The sequence below is a fragment of the Anolis sagrei genome, chromosome X (genome assembly GCF_037176765.1).
Source record: "Anolis sagrei isolate rAnoSag1 chromosome X, rAnoSag1.mat, whole genome shotgun sequence".
In the NCBI taxonomy this organism is placed as follows: domain Eukaryota; kingdom Metazoa; phylum Chordata; class Lepidosauria; order Squamata; family Dactyloidae; genus Anolis; species Anolis sagrei.
In genome coordinates this window covers 62,782,467-62,808,210 of record NC_090034.1, presented here as the reverse complement: position 1 = coordinate 62,808,210, position 25,744 = coordinate 62,782,467, and the positions used below count along the sequence as shown (strand labels likewise).

Here is a 25,744-nt window from a genome sequence, read left to right as displayed (position 1 = left end):
AGGAGAAATTCAAATCCTTTTATTTTTTCTGAGTGTTGTACAAAACAAGGTTCCAGTCAGAAACAAAACAAACCCCAAAGACACTGGGTGACCAATAGCATTATTTCCTAATTGTTTCTATCAGTAAAAAAATGGGGAAATACGACTAATCTACAAAAGGATTGCTTCTTTCTGCGGGAGGGAGGAGCATCCTCCTGCGACATGGAACAAGTTTGCTCTAGTTTTCCAAGGAATATCCCATTACTGAGTCTCAATTCATCCTAACCTAGTTTGTGGCAGCCACAAAGAACAACGGAAGGTTGGGGAGGTGCCTCCTTCCTCCTTCTTTCCTTCTCATCACATGACGGCACATCCTTTGGAGGTGGTCTGGGGGTCCCCCTGAAGGCAAAGGGTGAAAGTAAGCAGAAGTGAAAGAAAGGAAAGAAATGATTACTGGAACGATCCAACTATGATTGCGGATAATGTGGTTTTATAGTTGTAATTGCAATGTTTTATATGTTTTAATGCTCTTAATCTCATTTAATTTTTTAATTGAAATGTTTATTTAATTGTATATTGTTTTTAAGGCATTGAATTATTGCCTATGCTGTAATCCGTCTTGAGTCCCCTTCAGGGTCGAGAAAGGCAGGATATAAACAGTAAATAAATAAATGAAAGGAAAGAGGAAGGAAAGAAGGAAGGAAGGAAGGAAGGAAGGAAGGAAGGAAGGAAGGAAGGAAGGAAGGAAGGAAGGAAGGAAGGACGGAAGGAAGGAAGGGAGAGAGGGAAGGAGGGAAGGAGGGAAGGAGGGAAGGAGGGAAGGAGGGAAGGAGGGAAGGAGGGAAGGCAGGCCTACCTGTTGGTGGAAGAGGTCTTCCTCACCAAAGGTTTGAACCTCCACTTCTTCCTCTTCCGGAGACAGGCTTCTCGTGGCAACTTCCTGAGAGGAAAAAGAGCAGAGTACAGGAAGTCAAGAGGGCCCCCAAAGGCCATCCAGCCCGACCCAGGGAGGAAGGCACTACCCGATCCCTCTCGACAGGTGCCCACCTACAGGATCATAGAACCCTTGAGGGGAAAGGGAGGCTGCTATCCTCCTTTTAGGCAGCAAAGCACCATCCAAGCATCCCGCACAGATGGCCATCCAGTCATAGATAGGATATTTATAGGATTTTGATAGATGATAGAATACAGAGATAGATATAGTCAAAGGCAGTATAGATATGGTGTGTGTGTGTAATGTGTGTTTTCAAAAGGGATAGATATGGTTGATATATATATGTGTGTGTGTGTGTGTGTGTGTCTCATATCCTCCCTCCCTCCTGCCTCCCTCCCTCCATTTCTCTCTTCTTCCTCCCTCCCTCCCTCATTTCTCTCCTTCCTTCCCATCTTCTTTTCCTTCCTTCCTGCCTCCCTCCCTTGCTGGCCAAGGAAGGCTCTCAGCCTGCCATTTCCCGCTCCCCATATTCACAGCAGGGCTCAATGGGCCCCCTTTGGGATCAAAAGGAAGAACAGGGTACTGGGCCCCCTCCCTACCTCTCCCTGGGCGTCCAGCAGCACCAGCCGGGCCTTCTCCCCCGGGCCCCACGGGCAGCTGCGGCCCCTCCAGACCAGGGCTGAGGGTGGACAGTGGGTCACGCCGGCGTCACAGGACCAGACCTGGGGAATGGTAGGGGAAGAAGGTGCGCTCCATCATCATTATTATCCTGGTGTTTATGATGTTTATAATTATGATGTTTATAATGCAAGCAGGCCCTTTGTTCTTTGTCTGGCTTGGGCCGGCTTGCATTCTTTCTCAATAACAACAACAACAGTTTTATTTCTTCCCCATCTCTCCTGTTGGCTTGAGGCGGGTTACAGAATAATGAATACCACAAATGCACATATTACAATGCATTTCTATGGAATATACATCTATATATATAAAAATGAAAAGGGCGTCCAACGGGACAGCAAAACTCAAAAAAACCCCCGACAAAAATTTACCAAAATTCCCATGCACATACCTCAACTCACAAGGTATGCACAAATCGATTCAAAATATTAAACAACATTAAAACACACTCACAATTAGACAAAACAACTGAGCATGCGCAATGGCGCCCCGCCGCAAGTCCCCGGCGCGCGCACATGGCCGAACGGCCAACGCACCCTCCGCACCCTCCCTCCCCCGCCCCGCACGATCACACCACACCATGCCCCCTCCCGCCCCCGCCCCACACGATCACGCCACACCACGCCCCCTCCCTCCCTCCCCGGCCCCGCCCCACACGATCACGTTCGCCAAACTTACCTCCTCTTCCTCCTTCTTTTTCCCCCGCCCACGCCCCCTCCAAGGAAGCCACGCCCCCTCCAAACCCCGCCCCGCCCCTTCCCGCCCTGTCAAAATTCATCACTCCTCCCCCTCCTTCTTCTTCCCCGCCCACGCCCCCTCCAAGGAAAGAGGGAAAGAGAGCAAGAGAAGGAAGGGTGAAGAAAGGAGGGAGTGAGGAGAGACAGAGACAAGAGAAAGAGGGAACGCGAGAAAGAGAGAAGGAGGGAAGGAGAGAGGGAGGAGAGAAAGGGGGAACGCGAGAGAGAGAGAGAGAGAGAAAGAGGGGAAAGGAGGGTGGTGTGAGAGAAGGAAGGGAGAAGAAAGGAGGGAGTGAGGCCAGGCAGAGACGAGAGAAAGAGGGAACGCGAGAAAGAGAGAAGGAGGGAAGGAGAGAGACAAGGAGGAGAGAAAGGGGGAACGCGAGAGAGAGAGAGAAAGAGGGGAAAGGAGGGAGTGTGTGAGAGAAAGAGGGAAAGGATGAAACCAAAGAGTGAAATAAGGAATGAAAGAAAGAGGTAGAGAAGGAAGGAAGGAGAGAAAGGGGAAGGGGAAGAAAAAGAGGAGAAGGAATAGGTAGGTACCTCTCTTTTATAATAGTCCAGATATCTACCTCTACTTCAAAAATTCTTACTATAGGCCACAGCAATGCGTGGCAGGGTACAGGTAGTATTAAAATGTATTTCTATAAGGACATTTCTTCCTTCCCTCTTCCTGCTGATCTCTCGGTGTTTTCTTCAAGGCCTTATATCGTAGTAATAGTAGTAGTTTATTCAATGCTTTAAAGAATAGGTCTTTCACATATTACTATACAGTGCGGTTGAGGGGTCAAAGGCTGCAGCTTTGTAATCTGCTAAAATGTTTTTTGTCAGCGTTTATGGTGTTTGAGTGGCATATATCAGAAATGTTCCTTCCTTCCCTGCCTCTACCCTTCTATTACATAATAGGTTAATGTAATAGAAGGGTAGACATTCCTAGAAGGTCAGCAATTACCTGTACCACCTGGAAAAGAAGGCCAACGTGCACTGTTCTTTCGTCATGTGACTAGAACAGATTTGTTTACAGACTGTGCTGTAAATAAGTTCTTGTAAATAGAGTGAACCACTTTTGTTAAAAGCTGATTTATGGAGTCCATTTATCTTTGTATCTTCAAGGCAGAGTCTTGTGAAGGTCAAAGAGTTGAGATAAAGGTAGATTGATGATTGCTTTATCTCAATTACCTGACATGTTTGGCTGTGCAAATAATTATTATTACTTTTATGTATATCATATATATTTCAGAGCACTTCAGAGGAGCTTTCCTTGTAACTTAGCTCACCGTGACGCTCTGTGCTGCTCGGAGCACAAACCGGGGGCTGAACTTGTAGGTGGCAGCCTCTTCCCCTTCTCCTCCTGCCTCTCGTTTGGTCATCTTCTTCAGCCTCCAGTTCCTCAGAGACTGGTCCTGCGGGGAGGAAGCAAAGTGTTGGGGGACCCTCTCTTAGACGGAAATGCCTCCACACTGAATCTATGTGAAAATACAGTTTTGATGGATATGTGATCACTCCTGCGGAATGACTGAGAAAGCCATGACAACATGCCTAAGGTGCAGGCATAAATGGCTGAGTCATAATCATGTGAGGTATATGACAAGGGGTTGCATCAGTCGTTTGTCCCTAGCTGATGACAAGTCAGCAGGTGGTTATAAAAAGGGGGATGACATGCCCAATCTCTCTCTTCTCTTCTGTGTGAATCTCGTCATGAGTATCTCTCTCAGAGGATCATATTTATTTATTTATATCCCGCTTCTCTTCCAGATTGGGACTGAAAGTGGCGAACAACATGTAAACAAAACATTACATAGCATAAAATATAACCATTGAACTACAACATCTATATCTTCTATACACATAATAAAAGTGAAAATGTGTGTATGTGTGTATGTGGCAGAGGTGTCTAACTACACAGACAGCCTCTGGTCTCCACAAACAGCTATAACCCACAGTGCTGGAGAATCACCAAAAGGACATTTCAGGTTACAGAAGGTGCCATGAACATGTCTCCCAACCTCTGCCAATGTCCTCCCCAAACACCTCACTGCCCATCATCCAAGTGAAGGCTTTCATTTAGGGAAAATTTCATCCTAGATGTTCTGTTTCTCCTCAACTATAGACAGCCCAGGATTCCTTTCTCTCTCTCTCTATTGGTGTGCAACTTGCATGACCTCACCCACTGCTTTTCCCTTAACCCTTTCCTATGGAACACAGCAAACAGGAATTGATCAGAAACTAAACAAGAGGATTGGGGGAGGGGGGGGGAATTGACCTTGATTTATTGGAGTTGTAGTTCACCTACATCCAGAGAGCACTGTGAACCCAACCAGCGATGGATCTGGACCACACTTGCCACAGATGATGGCATTTGCAGTACCTTCAGTCACTTCCTAAGACCACTGTGACCCCCACAAATGACTGAATGGACGAAACTTGCCACACAGACTGGTGAGTTTTGGGAGGGTGGACCAGAGACAATGGGAATCTTCACTCACTTCCAGAAACCACTACGACCCAAACAAATGATGCACCTGGACCAAATTTCGCTAACAGACTCACAATGGCGCACTTTCTATCCTGGTGAGGGTTAGAGGAGTAAGGACCACAGATTATGGGATTTGCAATACCTTCACCCACTATCACAGACCACTGTGACTCAAGGGGAGATCACCACAGATGTGGACAACCCTCAAGCTTGGAGGCATGTCACCCTTAGAAAGAAACATAGGACCTGGAAGACTCCTCAGAATACCTCTGCCCAGTTGCAGTTACACAATAGATTCCAAATTCTCACACAACTATCACTTGACCAAGAAACACAACATATTGGGGAAGACCAGAATGGCTTAGATACTGAACAGTGGCTCGTCCTTGAACAGTGTGCAGGGGATAGCCCTGACTGGGACAACACTTCACAACATTCACACACAATCATGCAGGTGTACCATCCCCAGCCATAGACCAGGTGCAACAGGAACACATACAGGAGAACGATAGGCTCTTGGACGAATCTCAATGGATTGTCCTTGACGAATGCTGAGGAGAACAATACTTTACACCCACACAATTCACATCAACAGGATCACTTTTCTGGGGACCTACACACTACATTGCACAAAAGGGACCCTGTCAATCCTGAAAGTAAACAGGTCTTGGTAGTAGGCTACTCCCTCCTTAGAGGAACGGAAGCCGTCATTTCCAGACCAGATGGGATGGCTCGAGAAATATTCTGACTACTGGGGGCAAAAATACACCATATCACTCAGAGGCTCACCAGGCTCCTCAAGCCCCATCACCGTCCTCCCCTCATGTTGATTCATGTAGGAATCAATGATACTGCTAGGCATACTTTTCAAAAGATCATAAATGATTTTCGAGCTCTCGGAACAAAGCTAAAACAATGTAATGTACAGGTGGTCTTTTCATCCCTCCTCCCAGTTGTAAAAGACAGTCCTACAAGGGCCAAAAAAATAGTACAGGTCAATGACTGGCTTAGAAAATGGTGTCAGGAGGAACGCTTTGGCTTCCTTGACCATGGTCTGCTTTTCCAGGAGGATGGCCTACTGGCAAGGGATGGGGTGCATCTCAAACAAGTAGGAAAACACCTTTTTTCTCACAGACTCGCAAATCTCATTAGGCGCATTTTAAACTAGGTCCTCTGGGGGAGGGGGACAACAGCCTTGCGAACACTACTTTGCCCACAATGTCAGGGAACCGCCAGAAGGCTAAACGGAGGGCTGCACAAACACAACGAGGACCAAGTACCAAAAGCACAATAATCCCAATTAAACAGCTCAAGGGAAGATCTCAGGGGCTCACATGTCTTTACACTAATGCACAGAGCATGGGAAATAAACAAGACGAACTCCAACTTTTAGCACAACACCACGAATATGATATCATAGGCATCACTGAAACCTGGTGGGATGACTCCTATCGCTGGAATGTAGACATCGCGGGCTATAACCTCTTTCACAGAAACCGAACAAAGGGGAGAGGAGGCGGAGTAGCCTTATATGTCAAAAACTGTTATGCTGCAGAAGAGATGCAAGAGAGCAATCTGGGAAACCAGCTTGAAAGCATCTGGATAAGAATCAAGGGAACTGGGACTCCAAAAGATGTCATTGTCGGCGTCTACTACAGACCTCCAAGCCAGGAGGAAGAACTTTATGAAGTCTGCTAACAGTTGACAAAACAGGCACAGAGAAGAGATGTAGTAGTCATGGGCGATTTCAACTAAATTTGCTCGAAAACAAACTTGGCCAAGAGTACAAGCTCCAACAAATTCTTCGTTTGCCTTGCAGACAATTTTATGGTCCAGAAGGTAGAAGAGGCAACAAGGAGGTTGGCTACTCTTGATCTCATCCTAACAAATGCGGAGGACCTGATTGATGCGGTTGAAATGGTAGAATCCTTAGGGGCAAGTGACCATGTGCTCTTGCAATTTGAGGTACAAAGAAAGGCTGAAACTAAGACAAGTCAAACCTGCATTTTGGACTTTAGGAGAGCTGATTTCCACAAAATGAAGGAAAGACTGAGCAGCATTCCGTGAACACAGATACTAAAAGACAAAGGAGTTACAGATGGATGGGAATTTCTCAAGAGTGAAATACTCAAGACGCAATTGCAAACTGTGCCAACAAAGAGAAAAAATAGGGCAAGTGCAAAGAAGCTAGAACGGATGTCCAAAGAACTTCTAACTGTGCTAAGACACAAAAGAGGCATGCACAAGAAGTGGAAAAAGGGAGAAATCACCAAAGAAAAATTCAAACAAATAGCCAACACCTGTAGGGAAAAGGTCCGCAAGGCTAAAGCACAAAATGAGCTCAGGCTTGCCAGGGACATTAAAAACAATAAAAAGGGCTTCTTTTCTTATGTCAGTAGAAAAAGGAAGAACAAGGAGGCGATAGGGCCTCTTCGAGGAGAAGATGGGGCAATGCTGACAGGGGATAGGGAAAAGGCAGAACTACTTAATGCCTTCTTTGCCTCGGTCTTCTCACAAAAAGAAAGTCATCTTCAACCTCAGCAAGATGGAGTGGATGAGGGATTAGAGGACATCCAACCCCAAATTGGGAAACAAGTCGTCCAGGAATACCTGGCCGCTCTAAATGAGTTCAAGTCCCCAGGGCCAGATCAACTACACCCAAGAGTATTGAAGGAACTAGAGGAAGTCATTTCGGAACCATTGGCAATCATCTTTGAGAGTTCTTGGAGAACGGAAGAAGTTCCAGCAGACTGGCTTCAAACTACAAGAGAGGAGATTCCATCTGAACATTAGGAAGAACTTCCTGACTGTGAGAGCTGTTCAGCAGTGGAACTCTCTGCCCCGGAGTGTGGTGGAGGCTCCTTCTTTGGAAGCTTTTAAGCAGAGGCTGGATGGCCATCTGTCAGGGGTGATTTGAATGCAATATTCCTGCTTCTTGGCAGGGGGTTGGACTGGATGGCCCATGAGGTCTCTTCCAACTCTTTGATTCTATGATTCTATGATTCTATGACTGGAGGAGGGCCAATGTGGTCCCCATCTTCAAGAAGGGAAAAAAGGATGACCCAAACAACTACCGTCCAGTCAGCCTCACGTCGATACCAGGCAAGATTCTGGAAAAGATTGTTAAGGAAGTGGTCTGCAAACACTTAGAAACAAATGCGGTCATCGCTAACAGTCAACATGGATTTATCAAAAACAAGTCATGCCAGACTAATCTGATCTCTTTTTTCAATAGAGCTACAAGCTGGGTAGATGCGGGGAATGCCATGGATGTAGCGTACCTGGATTTCAGTAAGGCCTTCGACAAGGTCCCCCATGACCTTCTGGCAAGGAAACTAGTCCAATGTGGGCTAGGCAAAACTACGGTGAGGTGGATCTGTAATTGGTTAAATGGACAAACCCAGAGGGTGCTCACCAATGATTCCTCTTCATCCTGGAAAGAAGTGACAAGTGGAGTGTTGCAGGGTTCTGTCCTGGGCCCGGTCCTGTTCAACATCTTTATTAAGACTTAGATCAGGGGTCCTCAAACTAAGGCCCGGGGGCCGGATGCGGCCCTCCAAGGTAATTTACCCGGCCCTCACTCAGGGTCAACCTAAGTCTGAAATAACTTGAAAGCACACAACAACAACAATCCTATCTAATCAGCCAAAAGCAGGCCCACACTTCCCATTGAAATACTAGTAAGTTTATATTTGCTAAAAGTGTTCTTCATTTTAATTATTGTATTGTTTTTAAGTGTTTTTTTGCACTACAAATTAGATATTCATAGTGCGCATAGGAATTCATTCGTTTGGGGGTTTTTTCAAATTATAATCCGGCCCTCCAACAGTTTGAGGGACAGTGACCTGGCCCTCTGTTTAAAAAGTTTGAGGACCCATGACTTAGATGAAGGGCTAGAAGGCAAGATCATCAAGTTTGCAGACAACACCAAATTGGGAGGGATAGCCAATAGTCCAGAGGACAGGAGCAGAATTCAAAACGATCTTGACAGATTAGAGAGATGGGCCAAAACTAACAATATGAAGTTCAACAGTGACAAATGCAAGATACTCCACTTTGGCAGAAAAAACGAAATGCAAGGATACAAAATGAGGGACAATGCCTGGCTTGAGAGCAGTACGTGTGAAAAAGATCTTGGAGTCCTCGTGGATAACAAGTTAAACATGAGCCAACAATGTGATGTGGTGGCAAAAAAGCCAATGGGATTTTGTCCTGCATCAATAGGAGCATAGTGTCTAGATCTAGGGAATTAATGCTACCCCTCTATTCCGCCTTGGTTAGACCACACCTGGAATATTGTGTCCAATTCTGGGCACCACATTTGAAGAGATATTGACAAGCTGGAATGTGTCCAAAGGAGGGCGACTAAAATGATCAAGGATCTGGAGAACAAGCCCTATGAGGAGTGACTTAAGGAGCTGGGCATGTTTAGCCTGAAGAAGAGAAGGCTGAGAGGAGATATGATAGCCATGTATAAATATGTGAGAAGAAGCCACAGGGCGGAGGGAGCAAGCTTATTTACTGCTTCCATGGAGATTAGGACGGGGAACAATGGCTTCAAACTACAAGAAAGGAGATTCCATCTGAACATGAGGAAGAACTTCCTGAATGTGAGAGCCGTTCAGCAGTGGAACTCTCTGCCTCGGAGTATGGTGGAGGCTCCTTCTTTGGAAGCTTTTAAACAGAGGCTGGATGGCCATCTGTCAGGGGTGATTTGAATGCAATATTCCTGCTTCCTGGCAGGGGGTTGGACAGGATGGCCCATGACATCTCTTCCAACTCTTTGATTCTATGATTCTATGAAATAAAAAAAAACTATTACTTTTTCAAATAACTCAGTCAACGCCGGGGACCTAAGATAGCATCAAATAAAAAAATACAGAACACCTGACACGCGTAATAAGTAAGTACAGATCTGACTGTGGATCCACGCATCCTGATTATACAGTTGTAAATAGCGCAACAGTGAAGGTCAGGCATTGCAGTTGTCCTCTGCTGACCAGCTGGCTGACTCACTGGTTTGGTATTTTTGCTGAGAATGGACTCTGCTATGTTTTGCTTGCCTCTGTGGCACTGCTTTGTCCAGGGAGGTCGTGATTGAAAAACTGTAAGTCACTTCACAAACCTATCCCGCGACAGACACTCTCTTGGACCTCTGTTGCATTGACTTGAGTCTCATGAGCCATCGGACCTCAAGCACCCTCCTCATTTGCAAAACCCAGAAACTTAAAAAAGGATGTGCTGCTGTATGTCCTGTGCAACTCTAGGATCTTTTTCTTAAGACATAAAAGAGTTAGAGCACCAAAGCAATGGAGAAATAAGGAAACCTTGGACTGTGTCTCTGCTGGAGGATGATGCTATGGAGTCCTGGGAGATGTAGGTTTGCAAGGCCTTCAGGCTGACCCAAACTACAAATCCCTGCATCCCGTAGATGGAGTCAATGCAATTGAATGAGAAATGACCTCCCTCCAAGAGGAGCTTCCCCTTTGGCTTGGGCTCCTGGTTGTGGGGAGGTCGTTCAGCCTCACAAGGGTCAGGAGGGTTGTGACCTCTTTGGTGCCGACCTCACCTCCTGCGAGTGGTTCCGCAGCCGGACGAACTTCCCTTGGGGGTCGACCTCCTCAATACTGACGCTGCCTTTGGCCAAGTCTAGCTGGAAGGCGTTGCTGGTGTGACTGGTCTCAATGGAGAGCTGCTCCTGGGCCTCCCTGCACTTGCGCTTGCCCCACAAAGAGGAAGAGGAAGTGGCCCTGGAAACTGAGATGTGGAGAGAGCTGGGGGAGAGCTTCAGCCTGGAAGGAAAGAAGTCCCGGAGAAGGGGAAGAGAGAGCCAGGTTTCGACATTTGGAAAGTTGTCCCATAAAGGAGGAGGAGGAGGAGGAGGAGGAGGAGGAGAAGGGGAAAGCCACTTTTCCAGTCCTTGTGTTTTAATACGTGATTTTTACGGATCGTATCTTAAGTATTTCTTCCAATGCTGGATTCTATCAAGCAAGACCAGGGTCTAGGTGGTGACCTCTATGGACCTTCCTCCCTTTCTTCTGTCTTTTTTTCTTCCTCCTTCCCTCCCTTCTTTCCGTGATTCCTTCATTTGTTCCTTCCTTCCCTTTTTTTGAGTGTTTCATACAATCATAGAGCTGGAAGAAACCTCATGGGCCATCCAGTCCAACCCCCTGCCAAGAAGGAGGAAAATTGCATTCAAACCACTCCTTCCTTTCTTCTTCCCTCCCTCCTTTCCCTGATCCCTTCTTTCGTTCTTTCCCTCCAGCCTTCCTTTCCCTGATTCCTTCCTTTCCGCTTCTCCTCCTCCCTCTCCCTTCCTTCCCTCCCCCCTCCTTCTTTTCCCTGAATGATTCCTGTCAGAAATATTAAACATTAACTAGGTATTTTTAATTACAAAAATGTGAGTCAAGCACTAAAAGGGTTAAATGGATGCAATGACTTAGCAAAACTGTAGTTCAGTTCAAATAGGTGTGCCTGTAGCTTAGTAGCTCTCGTTATGTGAGAGGTCTCTGTGGGAGAAGGGCCTCAGTGTGTTAGTAGGCCTCAGCATGAGCAGGCCTCAGTATTAGTTTGCCTCCGTATATGAGAGGTGTCAGCCTGAGAGAGTCCTCAGTATGAGAGAAGCCTTGGTATGAGAAGGCTCCAGTGTTAGTAGTCCTCAATGTGTGAGATGCCTGGTGTGAGGTGGCTTTGGTGAGAGAAGCTCCAGGTTGAAGGCCTTGTACGTAAAGCTCCAGTGTGAAGTCTGCTGCTAATAAGTTACTCTGCTGTACATTTATGAAGGTGTTTTGTTAATAAGCCCACTCACCCAATAGTTCCTTCCTTCCTCCCTCCCTCCCTCCTTCTTTTCCCTGATTCATTCCTGTCCTTCCTCTCCTTGAACCCTTTCTTCCTTTTTCCTTTCCCCGATTCCTCCCCCTCTCCCTCCCTGCTTTCTTTCCTCGATTGATTCCTTCCTTTCCTCCCTCTCTTACCTCTCCTCCTCTCCCTCCAGCAACTTTCGGTAGGCGCTGATCTCCATGTCTAGAGCCAGCTTGACATCCAGCAGCTCCTGGTACTCGGTCAGCTGCCGCTGCCGCTGCTCCCGTGCCTCCTGGGCCTCGTGCTCCTTGGCCTCCAGCGCCGCCTGGAAGGCCTCCCGCTCCCTAGCCAGGTGCCCCTCCGCCTCCCGCTGACGCTCCTCCGCCACATTCACCTGCACGGAGAACAGAAGGAGGGCTTGCATCGGGGATGAGTGCCCATTGGGGGCCCCTTCCCACTTGAGGATCCAATGGTCCTTTAAGCTGAGCTCATATCTATCTATCTATCAAATCTTTAACAATCTCTCTCTATCTCTCTAGACGGCCCTCTGTCGTGAGTGCTTTGATGGTGTCTTTTAGCCTGGAAGAACAGGGGTTGGGCAGGGTAGCCTTAGGGGACCCCTTCTAACTCCAGGATTTTATGATATACCTATCATACGTATCAGCCATATCTATGTCTGGATGGCCCTCTGTCAGGAGAAATTGGATGGTGTCTTCCTTTATGACTAAAAGGGGTTGGTCTGGATGGCCTTTGGGGGCCCTTTGGGGTCTATCATCTCTACCCAACCTTTGGCTATCTATCTATGTATGGAGGGCAGAAGGGGATTGGTCTGGATGGCCTTTAGGCCCCCTCTTCCAGCTCTATCACCTCAAAACAACATATCCATGTCTGGGTGGCCTTTGGGGACCCTTCTTCCCTCCCTCCCTCCCTCCCTTTGTGCTCACCTGCACCTGGAGGGCCGAGAGCTGTGCCCCAAGGGCCTGGATGCGCTGGCGGGCCTCCCCGAGCTCCTCTTGGGCTGCGCCGGCCACCTTGCCATTCTGGTCAGAAGAGAGCTTGGCGCTCTCCAGCTGGGTGGGCAGGGAAAGGAGGCAGTTGAGTGAGTGGCGGCTCCCTCATTCCCACGCAGGAAGTCCCGCCTTCCTTGCCCTTTCTCTTCCCTCCCATCTGACCTTGGCCCGGTAGGCCTGCTCCAGCTCTGCCCGGTAGAGTTCCACCTGCGCCTGGTGCTGCCTGCGGAGCTCCTCCAAGGCCAGGGCCAAGGGTGCCACCTTCTCCTGCTGCTGTGACTGCTTCTGGGCAGGGTCCGACTCCTCCACCAGGTGGCGCTGGCGCACCTCCCGCACTTCCTAAGGAAGGGTGAGCAAGATCAAGGGTTGGGCTCCCAGGAGGCCAAAAGAGTTATTGCAGCTCTCTTCAGGAAGAGACTGAAAATGGCTCACCACGAAACCACCCCCATACAATTACAAAATATGTACAAACAAGGCGATGACATTTTAATATGAACAGGATTAAAAAGAATCGACTCCAGCATGGAAAGCCGGCCAGCCTCCAAGATCTCTCTCTGTCTTGCCTCCTTTCATTCCCTGCCTCCATCTCTCCATCCCTCTCTCTCTCACCAGGTCAGAAAAAGGAGAAAATGCTACGTGTGTGCGTGTGTATATATATGTGTATATAGGTATAGTATATGTGTGTATATAGTATGTGTGTATACATATACACAAACATATATACCATATTTATATACACACACAAAAAATTAAAGTTGTATTATCTCTTTGTGTGTATATATATAGTGTGTGTGTATCTATAGTATATATATCTGTGTGTGTATATATAGTACATATGTGTGTATGTATATATAGTATAGTGTTTGTGTATGTGTATATAATATATGACACCAGATATATGCACACACATATACAAAAAATGGGTTGTAAGGTTTCTGGGCTGTGTGGCCATGTTCCAGAAGCACTCTCTCCCTATGTTGCACCTGCATCTATGGCAGGCATCCTCAGAGGTTGCCTGCCTTCGACAATACAAAAAATTAAAGTTGTTGAACCATCTCCTTGGTATCGTAATTTGAATTGGGAAAAACCTCTGAAGGTTTTTGGACAAATTAATGAGAGAGGATGGCAGTGAGTGCCATGAAGGCAAGGGGCGCCTCTCTCTCTCTCTCGGCAGGTCCTCCTGAAGTGCATGCCACCGGCCCCAGCTCACCTCCTCGAAGAGGTTCTTCCGGAAGGCCAGCTCCTCCTGCAGGCTCATGCTCCTGTTCTCCAGGTCTACCCGCAGCAGTGTCTCAGCCTCCAGCTGCCTCTTGGCCACCGCGTGTGCCTCCTCTGACTGCAAGGCAAGACAGGCTGGGTCAAGGGCCAGATGGGGGAAGGAAAGGAGGAAGACGCTCCCGCTCTGTCTCTGGTCTTACCTTGGCCAGCTGGGTGTGCAGGGAAGCCACCTTGTCCTCCAGGTCTCGCTTCTGGGCCAGTGCGGCGGACAGCTCCATTTTGCTGTGGCAGAGAAGCTTCTCCAGCTCCTGGGTGCGGGACCGCGAGGCCAAGCATTCCTCCTCCTTCTTCTTCAAGCTGCAAGCCAGGAATAGGACGCAAGGACGCCATTAAATGCCGCCCGCAAGCCACTCCTTCCCTGTTGCTGACCAGCCCCGCCCCCTTGGACAGACCACACCAGCTCTTTTGTTGCTTATTTGTTCAGTCACTTTGTAACCTCATGGACCAGCCTGCACTAGAGCTCCCTGTCGGCCTTTGCCACCCCCAGGGGCTCCTTGAAGGTCATAGTATCATAGAGTTGGAAGAGACCTCATGGGCCATCCAGTCCAACCTCCTGCCAAGAAGCAGGAAAATCGCATCCAAAGTACCCCTGACAGATGGCCATCCAGCCTCTGTTTAAAAGCCTCCAAAGAAGGAGCCTTCACCACACTCTGGGGCAAAGAGTTCCACTGCTGAACAGCTCTCACTGTCAGGAAGTTCTTCCTAATGTTCAGGTGGAATCTCCTTTCTTATAGTTTGAAGCCATTGTTCCGCATCCTGGTCTCCAGGGCAGCAGAAAACAAGCTTGCTCCCTCCTCCCTATGACTTCCTCTCACATATTTATTCATGGCTATCATGTCTCCTCTCAGCCTTCTTCAGGCTAAACATGCCCAGTTCTTTAAGTCGCTCCTCATTGTTCTCCAGACCCTTGATCATTTCAGTCACCCTCCTCTGGACACATTCCAAGTTGTCAACATTCAATTGTGGTGCCCAGAATTGGACACAGTATTCCAGGTGAGGTCTAACCAAGGCAGAATAGAGGGGTAGCATGACTTCCCTGGATCTAGACCAGGGGTCCTCAAACTTTTTAAACAAGAGGCCAGATTACTGTCCCTCAGACCGTTGGAAGGCCGGACCATCGTGTGAGCCGGGCAAGGGAGGCTGCACTGCGCTGCCTGGCCTTGCGCAAAGCCCCTCGCAAGGCCCAATCCCCTGCCAGTCACGCGAAGCCCTCGCCGCTTCCACTGCTTGTCAGGCCCAACTGGCAGCGCTAGGCAAGTGAGGGGATTGGACCTTGCAAGCGGCGAGGGGCTGCGCGAGGCCAGACCACGCGGTGCAACTTGTTGCAGTTCGTTAGTTTATATTGAAAATACACAGTAGTCTTTCCACAGAGTATAAAATAAAAATGTCTTTACTCTTGAGTAGTCAACACATGTATTTTATAAAGAAACATACAGTAGCCTTGAAAACACATTGTCCATCGCAGAAGGAAAAAAAACTTACAAAACAATGCATTAATCTGCTTCTTTCCAGCAAACCTTGTAGTGTAGTTTCATCTCTGATTACTTCATTTCACTCACACTACCTGCATCAAGAAAACTTCACCTGATATACATCCTAATCAGGGAGTGGTTCTTCCTCAACACACATATAAGCAAGAGATGATTCTTGTCAAGACTTACAAAATCATATACTGTAACACTCCTCCTTGTGTGCAGAGGAAAACACAATACATAATACAACTACATGGTACACTCAAAAATTCCCAAATCATTCAAAACATTCTGATGTTTCTGTACACTCAGTGGCTTAGTTAGTACATCAGCTAGATTTAGATTTGTATTACAATATACCATATCAATTTCACCATTTTTCACTGCATCCCTTACACAACTGTACTTAATATCTACATGCTTGCTTCTTTGCTTTACTCTGGCCTGTGTTGCCATTGTGATGCATGTCTGATTATCCTCATATATTGTTGTTGGATCTTCAACAGGTATTTGCAAGTCTTTAAGCAGTTGTTTAATTACACAAATCTCTGTATATGCTAAGCTAAGTGCACCAAACTCAGCTTCACTGGAACTTAAAGCTACATAACTCTGCTTCTTCGACTTCCAGTCAATTACAGCATTAGAAAACTTAATTAAAACTCCTGTTGTCGATTTCCTATCAGTACAGTTGCCGAAATCACTGTCTGTATATACCTGCAAGGATAGCGAATCATCTGGACTTAATGCCAAACAAAAATCTTGTGTTTGCTTTAAATATCTTGCCACCCTCTTAAGTCCATTCCATGTAGCAATGGTTGGGTTGCTTGCATATCTGCTTAGAAAATTCACAGCAAATGCAATGTCTGCTCTGGTGTAATTACATATGTACAATAACTGACCAATAATGCTCTTGTATAAGGCTTTCTCTTCAAACATTTCAGCATTTTCCACTTCGTTTTGAAAACCTAAAATCATGGGTGATTTAACTCCTTTACACTCTTTCATGTTTAATTTTTCCAAAATCTGCATTATCTTCCCTTTTTGACTTAACACAAAACCTTGTTCAGTTTTCATAATTTGTACACCAAGAAAATATTGAATTGGACCAAGGTTTCTTAACTTAAAATGTTTTTCTAACTCTTCTGCAAATTTGTCAATTTCTGCTTGAGTTTCAGCCAAAAATGATACATCATCAACATACACAAACAATACTTGATAATCATGTTGTACATTTCTTACATACACGCATGGATCTGCTCTGCTTCTCTGTAAACCCATTTTGGTCAAAACATCATTTAAACAATCATTCCAGACAAGTCCGGCCTGTTTCAATCCGTATAAAGCGCGATTCAGCTTAAAATGCGTATTGGTATCTCTGTACTTTGTAGCATTGTGGTGGGAACCTGGTGTTGGTAAAATATATATATTCTCCTTTAGAGTAGCATTCAGATATGCTGTACTTATGTCAAAATGATATACCTTTAAATTCAAACATGCTGCAAGAGTTAAAATCAATCTTACAGAATTAGGACTAACAGTGGGCGAATACACCTCTGTGTAATCTATGTCCTTAATCTGTGTAAACCCTCTAGCAACAAGACGCGCTTTGTACCTTACTTGACCATTAGCATCAATCTTTTGCTTAAAAATCCATTTTGTGTCAATAGGATTACTCCCTCTTGGTAAATCTGCAGGTTCATACACATTTAGCCTTTCCATGCTTTTCATCTCTTCATCTATAGCCTCTAACCATTTTTATTTCTCTTCTTGTGGCAAACTTTCTATTTCCTCAAAACTTTGAGGCCCATAATTAACTAAACATACTCTTACATACCTACCTCACGCTGCCCATCATGCAAGCCGGGCAAGGGAGGCAGCACTGCGCAGCCTGGCCTCGCACAAAGCCCCTTGCCATTTGCAAGTCCCAATCCCCTCACTTGCCTCACGCTGCCAGTCGGGCCTGGCAAGCAATGGAAGCGGCGAGGGCTTCACGTGAGAACAGGCCATGCGGTGTAGCCTCCCTTGCCTCAGATAACCCAGTTCAAAGCAGATATTGTGGGGTTTTCTGCCTTGGTATTCTGGGATATAGAGATGTGTGGAGGGGACCTGGGTGCCCTTTCACACAGCCGTATAAACCCAGAATATCAAGGCAGAAAATACCACAATACCTGCTTTGAACTGGAATATATGGCAGTGTGGACTCAGATAACCCAGTTCAAAGCAGATATTGTGGGGTTTTCTGCCTTGGTATACTGGGATATAAAGATGTGTGGAGGGGACCTGGGTGCCCTTCCACACAGCCGTAGAACCCCGAATATCAAGGCAGAAAATCCCACAATACCTGCTTTGAACTGGAATTTATGGCAGTATGGACTCAGATAACCCAGTTCAAAGCAGATATTGTGGGGTTTTCTGCCTTGGTATTCTGGGATATAGGGCTGTGTGGAAGGGCCCTATGGAGTTAGATGAGAAAGCATAAATCAACACAGAAAACAAGGCTAGGCAGGGAATCACATCCATTCCATCAAAAGAAATAAAGGTTGAAAATAAAGCACAGAAACAGCACGCGAGTAGAAACCCTGACAGGCCATTCCAAATCAGAAGCCCTGCAGCTGCGGCCTATGTTCAAAACCAAGAGAAGAACCCACCTCAGAATTCCTCGCAGGGCCTTCCTTGCCTTCCATTGCCTTCCTCCCCAACCCCAGGAGCCTGGGCTGGTTCTGCTATGCAGAACCGGTGTTTTGCACAAGAGGATGGAAGGGAGAGGGAAAGGGAGGCAGCCTTGTAAGCTCACATCCTGGCGGGAAGGGGAGAGCAGTGCCTGAGAAGGAGGGCCTGCCAGGCCTCGGCCTCCCTTTGAACTCTCCTCCCGGGAAGAGGCGAGCCAGGCCGTCCTTGCTCCACAGGACAAATCAAAGGCGTGGTTGTTTGGAAAGGCGCTTCTCTCAGAGCCCTTCCATAGAGCCCTCATGCTGCCCGTCGGGCCTGGCAAGGGAAGCTGCAACACGTGGCCTGTTCTCGCGCGAAGCATCTCCCTTGCCTGGCCTGCACGGGGGACAGCGTGAGGCAGGTAAGTTTCATCGCGAGCGAAGCACCTCGCTGCTTCCATTGCTTGCCAGGCCCGACGGGCGGCGCGAGGCAGGCGAGGGAATTGGGCCTGGCAAGCAGCGAGGGGCTTTGCGTGAGGCCAGGCCAGGCCGCGCGGGCTGGATAAATGCCCTCGGCGGGCCACATGTGGCCCGCGGGCCGTAGTTTGAGGACCCCTGATCTAGACACTATACTCCTATTGATTCAGGCCAAAATCCCGTTGGTTTATTTTGCCCCTGCATCACATTTTTGGCTCATTGTCCACGGGGACTCCAAGATCAAATCAAATCATTTATTTCAGTCATAGACCAGCACAGTAAATAAGTCACATTTTCATACGAACTTGGTACATTTAGTACATTTAAAATGTTAATATAAATACTGAAGCACAATAGGGGGTCAGGGAGCAGAAGGGGAAATAGGGCAAAAACATACAATGAACAGGTCTATCAGCAAATTATAGAATCAAGGAGGATTACTGGTTACACAGTTTACTTTTGGGACGAATATTCCAAGATCTTTTTCACATGTACTGTTCTCAAGCCACGTGTCCCCCATTCTGTTTTTATTTTTTCTGCCTAAGTGGAGTATCTTGTATTTGTCACTGCTGAACTTCATTTTGTTAATTTTGGCCCATCTCTCTAATCTGTTAAGATCGTTTTGAATCCTGCTCCTGTCCTCTGGAGTATTGGCTATCCCTCCCAATTTGGTCCCGTCTGCAAACTTGATGATCATGCCTTCTAACCCTTCATCTAAGTCATTAATAAAGATGTTGAACAGGACCCAGGGCCCAGGACGGAACCCTGCAGCACTCTGCTCGTCACTTCTTGCCAGGATGAAGAGGAAGCATTGGTGAGCATCCTCTGGGTTCGTTTGTTTAACCAATTACAGATCCACATTACCATAGTCTTGCTTAGCCTACATTTCATTAGTTTGCTAGAAGGTCATGGGGGACCTTGTTGAAGGCCTTACTGAAATCCAGATACGCTACATCCACGGCATCTACCCAGCTTGTAAAAAAGAGATCAGATTAGTCTGGCATTACTTGTTTTTGATAAATCTGTGTTGACTGTTAGCTATGACCACATTTGTTTTTAAGTGTTTGCAGACCAATCTTTTCCAGACTCTTGCCTGGTATTGATGTGAGGCTGACCGGACTGTAATTGTTTGGGTCGTCTTTTTTTCCGCTTCTTGAAGATACGGACCACACTGAACCCTCCTCCAACCTGCTGGGATTTCTCCCGTTCTCCAAGAACATTCAAAGATGATTGCCAGAAGTCAAGCTCTAGATTATTAAATATGGTTTTCGGTGGGGGAGCAGGTGGCAACTACTGGGTGGCATATGCTCTGTATCAGAAACTAGTTGATGTAGTTTATCCAATACAATATTCTGAATCAACACCCCAAATAACAAAACGCAAACTAAAGTTGACCAAAAACGGATTCGTAACCCTTTTGGTACTCATGTTGGAGACCGAGTGGTCTCTGGTCAAAAAAAGGTTGGGAACTACCAGGGGCGGCTCGTCCATTACGCGAAATAAGCGGTCGCAGAACACTTTTTTTGCCATGGGGCACAGAGGCGCCTCTGTAAATGCCCCTCGACCACCACTTGAGGAGCGCCCCCTCAGCTCACAACAGCCCTAGCAGTCCGGGGGGAGCCTCGGCTTTCTTGCCTCGCTGCCGGGCGATCCTCTTCCCAAAGGGGCCGGGCCCTTGAGCCTCGCCTAGCCCCTCTCGTTCCTGCTCCACCCAGCCACCGGGTGCGCGAGCAGACCTGGTGCTCAATCGTTCTCCGTGTTCGATCCCTTCCCCATGACCGGCTCCCTTTCCCAATCCCCCGGCGCTCCACCCACCTCCTCTCCTCTCCCCAATCCGTGGGTGGGCCAAGGAGCAGAGCCGCCGCATCTGGCCCACTTCGGGTCCGGAGGCGTGTCTGAAGGCCCCAGTGTGCGCACCAAAAGTCACCTCTTCTCCTGACTTTCCCTTCAGCCATTGGGACCAAGAGAGAGAGAAAGAGAGAGAGAGAGCCCCTCCGGCTGGAGGTATCTCCCACCTCCGCCCCCTCCTTTGTTTTTGCGCCTACCTTCAGGAAAGGTGGGCATCTCCACCTCTGTCCCTCTCTCTCTCTTGGTCCCAATGGCTGCAGGGAAAGTCAGGAGAAGAGGTGACTTTTGGTTCACACATCGGGGTCTTCAGGCATGCCTCCGGACCCAAAGCAGGCCAGGCAAGGGAGCAAGTGCGGCAAGTGCAGTTACTGGGATGTATAGTTCACCTACAATCAAAGAGCATTCTGAACTCCACCAATGATGGAATTGAACCAAATATGGCACACAGAACTCCCACGATGAACAGAAAATATATATCAACTAGCTGTCCCCTGCCACGCATTGCTGTGGCCGAGTCTGGTGATCTGGAAAATAAAGTAATGAGAAAGTGCTGGTTTTTAATATATGTAATTCCTTTATGCTTGTAGGTAAAGCAGTATTTCTTGCTTTTTCTTTGTCAGTGTTGATGTGGAGATTGTATGGTTTGCCTACTCGGAAACATGCAACATATAATTGTCCTTCTTTAGGGGTCCCTTTAAATCTAGGATATTATATCTGTGTGTGTGTGAATCATATCTATCTATCTATATCTATGGCTGAATGGCTCTTTGTCAGGAGGGCTTTGATTATGTTTTCTTGCCCTGGTGAAGGGAGTTGGACTGGATGACCTTAAGTATTTTCTGTTGGTCATGGGGCGTCTGTGTGGGAAGTTTGCCCCAAATCTGTCATTTGTGGGGATCAAAATGCTCTTTGATTGTAGGTGAACTATAAATCCCAGTAACTACAACTCCCAAATGTCAAGGTCTATTTCCCCCAAACTCAATCTGTGTTCATATTTGGGCATATGGAATATTTGTGCCACGTTTGGTCCAGATCCATCATTGTTTGAGTCCACAGTGGTCTCTGGATGTAGGTGAACTACAACTCCCAAACTCAAAGTCAATGCTCACCAAACCCTTCTAGTGTTTTCTATTGGTCATGGGAGAACTGTGTGCCAAGCTTGGTTCAATTCCATCGTTGGTGGGGTTCAGAATGCTCTTTGCTTATAGGTGAACTAAAAATCCCAGCAACTACAAGTCCCAAATGACAAAATTATATTTTTTGAGTGTGTTGTGAGACGTTTTGTTGCCAAAATTGGTGTGATTTCGTTCATTGGTTCTTTTGTTTTTAGGGTACTCATTATGCACAGAACATTTAGATCAGAGGTTTTCAACCTTCCTAATGCGGTGACCCCTTAATACTGTCCCTCATGTTGTGGTGACCCCCCAACCATAATATTGTTTTCATTGCTACTTCGTAACAGTCATTTTACTACTGTTATAAATCATAATGTAAAAATCTGATATGCAGGATGCATTTTCATTCACTGGACCAAACTGGGTACAAATACCCAATACACCCAAATGTGAATGCTAGTGAGGTTGGGGGAGGATTGATTTTGTAATTTGGGAGTTGTAGTTGCTGGGATTTATAGTTCACCTATAATCAAAGAGCATTCTGAACTCCACCAGCGATGGATTTGAACCAAACTTGGCTCCCACGATCAATGGAAAACACTGGAAGGGTTTGATGGGCATTGACCTTGAGTTTGGGAGTTGTAGTTCACCTATATCCAGAGAGCACTGTGGACTCATGCGATGGTAGATCTGGACCAAACTTGGCACGAATACTCAATATGCCCAAATATGAACACTGGTGGAGTCTGGGGGAAATAGATCTTGACATTTGGGAGTTGTAGTTGCTGGGATTTATAGTTCATTACAATCAAAGATGGAGATGCAGACTGTGGCCAGGAAATCAGAAGACACTTACTTCTCGGGAAGAGAGCAATGTCCAGTCTTGATAAAATAGTAAAGAGTAGAGACATCAGACTGGCAACCAAGATCCGCCTAGTCAAAGCCATGGTATTCCCTGTAGTCACCTACGGATGTGAGAGCTGGACCTTAGGGAAGGCTGAGCGAAGGAAGATCGATGCTTTTGAGCTGTGGTGTTGGAGGAAAGTGCTGAGAGTGCCTTGGACTGCGAGAAGATCCAACCAGTCCATCCTCCAGGAAATAAAGCCCGACTGCTCACTGGAGGGAAGGATACTAGAGACAAAGTTGAAGTACTTTGGCCACATCATGAGGAGACAGGAAAGCCTAGAGAAGACAATTATGCTGGGGAACGTGGAAGGCAAAAGGAAGAGGGGCCGACCAAGGGCAAGATGGATGGATGGCATCCTTGAAGTGACTGGACTGACCTTGAAGGAGCTGGGGTTGGTGACGGCCAACAGGGAGCTCTGGCGTGGGCTGGTCCATGAGGTCACGAAGAGTCGGAGACGACTGAACGAATGAACAACAACAACTCCCAAATGTCAAGGTCTATTTCCCCCAAACTCAATCTGTGTTCATATTTGGGCATATGGAATATTTGTGCCAAGTTTGGTTGTGATCCATCACTGTTTGAGTCCACAGTGCTCTCTGTATGTAGGTGAACTACAACTCCCAAACTCAAGGTCAATGCCCACCAAACCCTTCTAGTGTTTTCCGTTGGTCATGGGAGTCCTGTGTGTCACCTTTGGTTCAATTCCATCATTAGTGGAGTTCAAAATGCTCTTTGATTGTAAGTGAACTATAAATCCCAGCAGCTACAACTCCCAAATGACAAAATCATAATTTTTTGAGTGATGGTCACTCCTTGTGTTGTGAGACGTTTTGTTGCTAAATTTGGTGTGATTTCGTTCATTGGTTCTTTTGTTTTTAAGGAACTCATTATGCACAGAGCATTTTTTTATATATAGATCAGTGGTTCTCAACCTTCCTAATGCCACGACCCCTTAGTACAGGTTCCCACGTTGTGGTGACCCCCAACCATAATGTTGTGAATCGTAATATAAATATCGGATATGCAGGATGTATTTTCATTCACTGGACCAAATTTGGCACAAAAACCCAAAACGCCCAAATTTGAATACTGGTGGGGTTGGAGGGGATTTATTTTGTCATTTGGGAATGTTGGAATTGCTGGGATTTATAGTTCACCTAAAATCAAAGAGCCCTTTGAACTCCATCAATGATGGAATTGAATCAAATTTGGCACACAGAATTCCCATGGCCAAGAGAAATACTGGGAGAGTCTGGTGGACACTGACCTTGAGTTTTTGGAGTTGTGGTTCACCTATATCCATAGAACACTGTGGACTCAAACAGTGATGGATTTGGATCAAACTTGGCACAATACACCCAAATGTGAACACTGGTAGAGTTTAGAGAAAATAGACCTTGCCATTTGGGAGTTGTAGTTGCTGGGATTCATAGTTCACCCACAATGAAATAGCATTCCAATGATAGAATTGGACCAAACTTCCCACGCAGAACACTCATGACAAAGAGAAAATACTGTGTTTTCTGATGGTCTTTGGTGACCTCTCTGACACCCCCTCGCGACCCCCTCAGGGGTCCCGACCCCCAGGTTGAGAAACACTGATTTAGATAGATAGATAGATAGATGGATGGATGGATGGATGGATAGATGATTGGTTGGGGGGGGGGCGCCAAAATACTGTTTGCTTACCTTTGAAAATTACCTAGGGCCGCCTCTGGGAACGACTAACCTAGAGCAAAGGGGTGGCCCCGCCCACTCCCTCTCTGGCCCCGCCCCTTCCCTGGCGGCCCAGTAGAAAGAGCAGTCAGAGCCAAGTGCTGGCCGTGGTCCCGCCCCCTCCTTGCTGTATTGAGTACCAATAGAAAGAACTGCCTGTCTGGAGCGAAGGGATGGCCCCGCCCACCTGTCCTCCAGTTGTTGTTGCTGCGCGCGCAGGCTTGCGGCCTGGTCTTGTAGGCAGGCGGCCTGGCGGTGGTCTTGGCGCTGGGCCTGGCGGGCGGCGTGGAGCTGGGCCTGGAGCGCGCGAACCCCCTCGCCGGCCCCCTCCGGCTGCTGCTGCCGCTGCTGCTGGTGCTCCTCTTCCTCCTGGGAGACGCGGAGCAGGAGGCGCCCGTTCTGGAGCTCAAGAATGCGGACCTGCTCAATGTAGGCGGCCAGGCGGTCGTTGAGGCGCCGCAGTTCGGCCTTCTCCTCCCGGCGAGAGAGGCGCCGCCGGGACGCTGTGGTGGAGCAGTCCGCCATGGCCGGTGACAGAGGAGGAAGGCGTCAGGAGGGGCGCAAAATGGCCGCGGAACGGCCCCTCGCCTCGCCCCTTTCCTCCCGAGGGCGGGACCTGCGGGGGACTCCATTTCCCAGCAGCCCCGGCGGGCGCGCCCAATGGCCCGAAACTCTGGGAGGTGGAATCCCTAGCGCTGGGCGGGGCTAATGGGGTTGACTGACAGGCAGGCAGGTCCCGCCCCCAACCCTTATCTCCCTCCTACACCTGCTGCCTTTGGACAATGGGCGTTTCATTGGGGAAGGGCCTCTTGGAAAGGAAGAAAAAATAGAGGAGGGAGAGAAGGAGAACGAGGAAAAGAAGAGGAGGACAGAGAGAAAAGAAGTTAGAGAAGAGGAAAGTGGAGAGGAGGAATAGAGGAAGGAAGGAGGAAGAAAAAGGGAAAGAGAAAATGAAGAGGAAATAAAGGAAGAGGAAAAGAAGAATCAAATCAAAGTGTTGGAAAGAGACCTCATGGGCCATCCAGTCCAACCCCCTGCTAAGAAGGCCCTGATCTCGGTCCCGCCTGCGTTGCAGGCGCGGCTGGCGGGGACGAGAGACAGGGCCTTCTCGGTGGTGGCCCCTCGGCTATGGAATGTCCTACCCGCAGACATCAGGCAGGCCCCTTCGTTGCTGGAGTTCCGGAGGAAGGTCAAGACGTGGCTCTATGAACAGGCGTTCGGTCAACAAGGCAACTGAACTCATGAAGACGGTATAAATGAACAAAGGAATGGTAGAAGGATTATGAGAACGGAATCTGATTTTTACTGAGGTGTTGATGACCACGTTGTTTTGTCTTGTATTGTCTGTCGTGTATGTTGTGTTTTAACTAATTGTTATTGTTATATAAATTGCATTGTAAACCGCATTGAGTCGCCGATTTAGGCTGAAAAATGCGGTATAAAAATAAAGCAAATAAATAAATAAATAAATATTGCGTTGCCCGAGTTATTTGAAAAAGTAATGGTTTTTTTTTATTATTTCATAGAATCAAAGAGTTGGAAGAAACCTCATGGGCCATCCAGTCCAACCCCCTGCCAAGAAGCAGGAATATTGCATTCAAATCACCCCTGACAGATGCCCATCCAGCCTCTGTTTAAAAGCTTCCAAAGAAGGAGCCTCCACCACAC

General features: G+C 47.4%; 1 protein-coding gene across 2 annotated transcripts; it reads right to left on the bottom strand.

Annotated features, from left to right (window-relative positions):
• Positions 1–4: 4 nt before the first annotated feature.
• Positions 5–25,071, bottom strand: LMNB2 (lamin B2). 2 transcript variants are annotated; one of them, XM_060784704.2, is made up of 11 exons: positions 24,264–25,071; positions 14,034–14,190; positions 13,826–13,951; positions 12,778–12,954; positions 12,550–12,675; positions 11,779–11,999; positions 10,374–10,596; positions 3,606–3,731; positions 1,513–1,635; positions 836–919; positions 5–378 (listed from the first exon to the last, which is right to left on the bottom strand). In XM_060784704.2, the coding sequence occupies exons 1-11, from the start codon at positions 24,599–24,601 to the stop codon at positions 337–339; spliced, it is 1,743 nt and encodes a 580-aa protein (XP_060640687.2). In that variant the 5' UTR covers positions 24,602–25,071; the 3' UTR covers positions 5–336. The 2 variants fall into 2 exon arrangements, with proteins under 2 accessions (XP_060640687.2, XP_067329731.1); XM_067473630.1 differs by lacking the exon at positions 24,264–25,071 and adding an exon at positions 24,050–24,071.
• Between the last annotated feature and the right edge of the window lie 673 nt (positions 25,072–25,744).

Excerpts from the sequence above, each read along its gene's own strand:
- LMNB2 (XM_060784704.2), bottom strand. The coding sequence starts at position 24,601 with ATGGCGGACTGCTCCACCACAGCGTCCCGGCGGCGCCTCTCTCGCCGG. Across the intron at positions 12,676-12,777 it reads AGCAGGCCTACCGGGCCAAG|CTGGAGAGCGCCAAGCTCTC; the intron begins GTCAGATGGGAG and ends CTGCCCACCCAG. Across the intron at positions 920-1,512 it reads TGCTGGACGCCCAGGGAGAG|GAAGTTGCCACGAGAAGCCT; the intron begins GTAGGGAGGGGG and ends TTTTCCTCTCAG.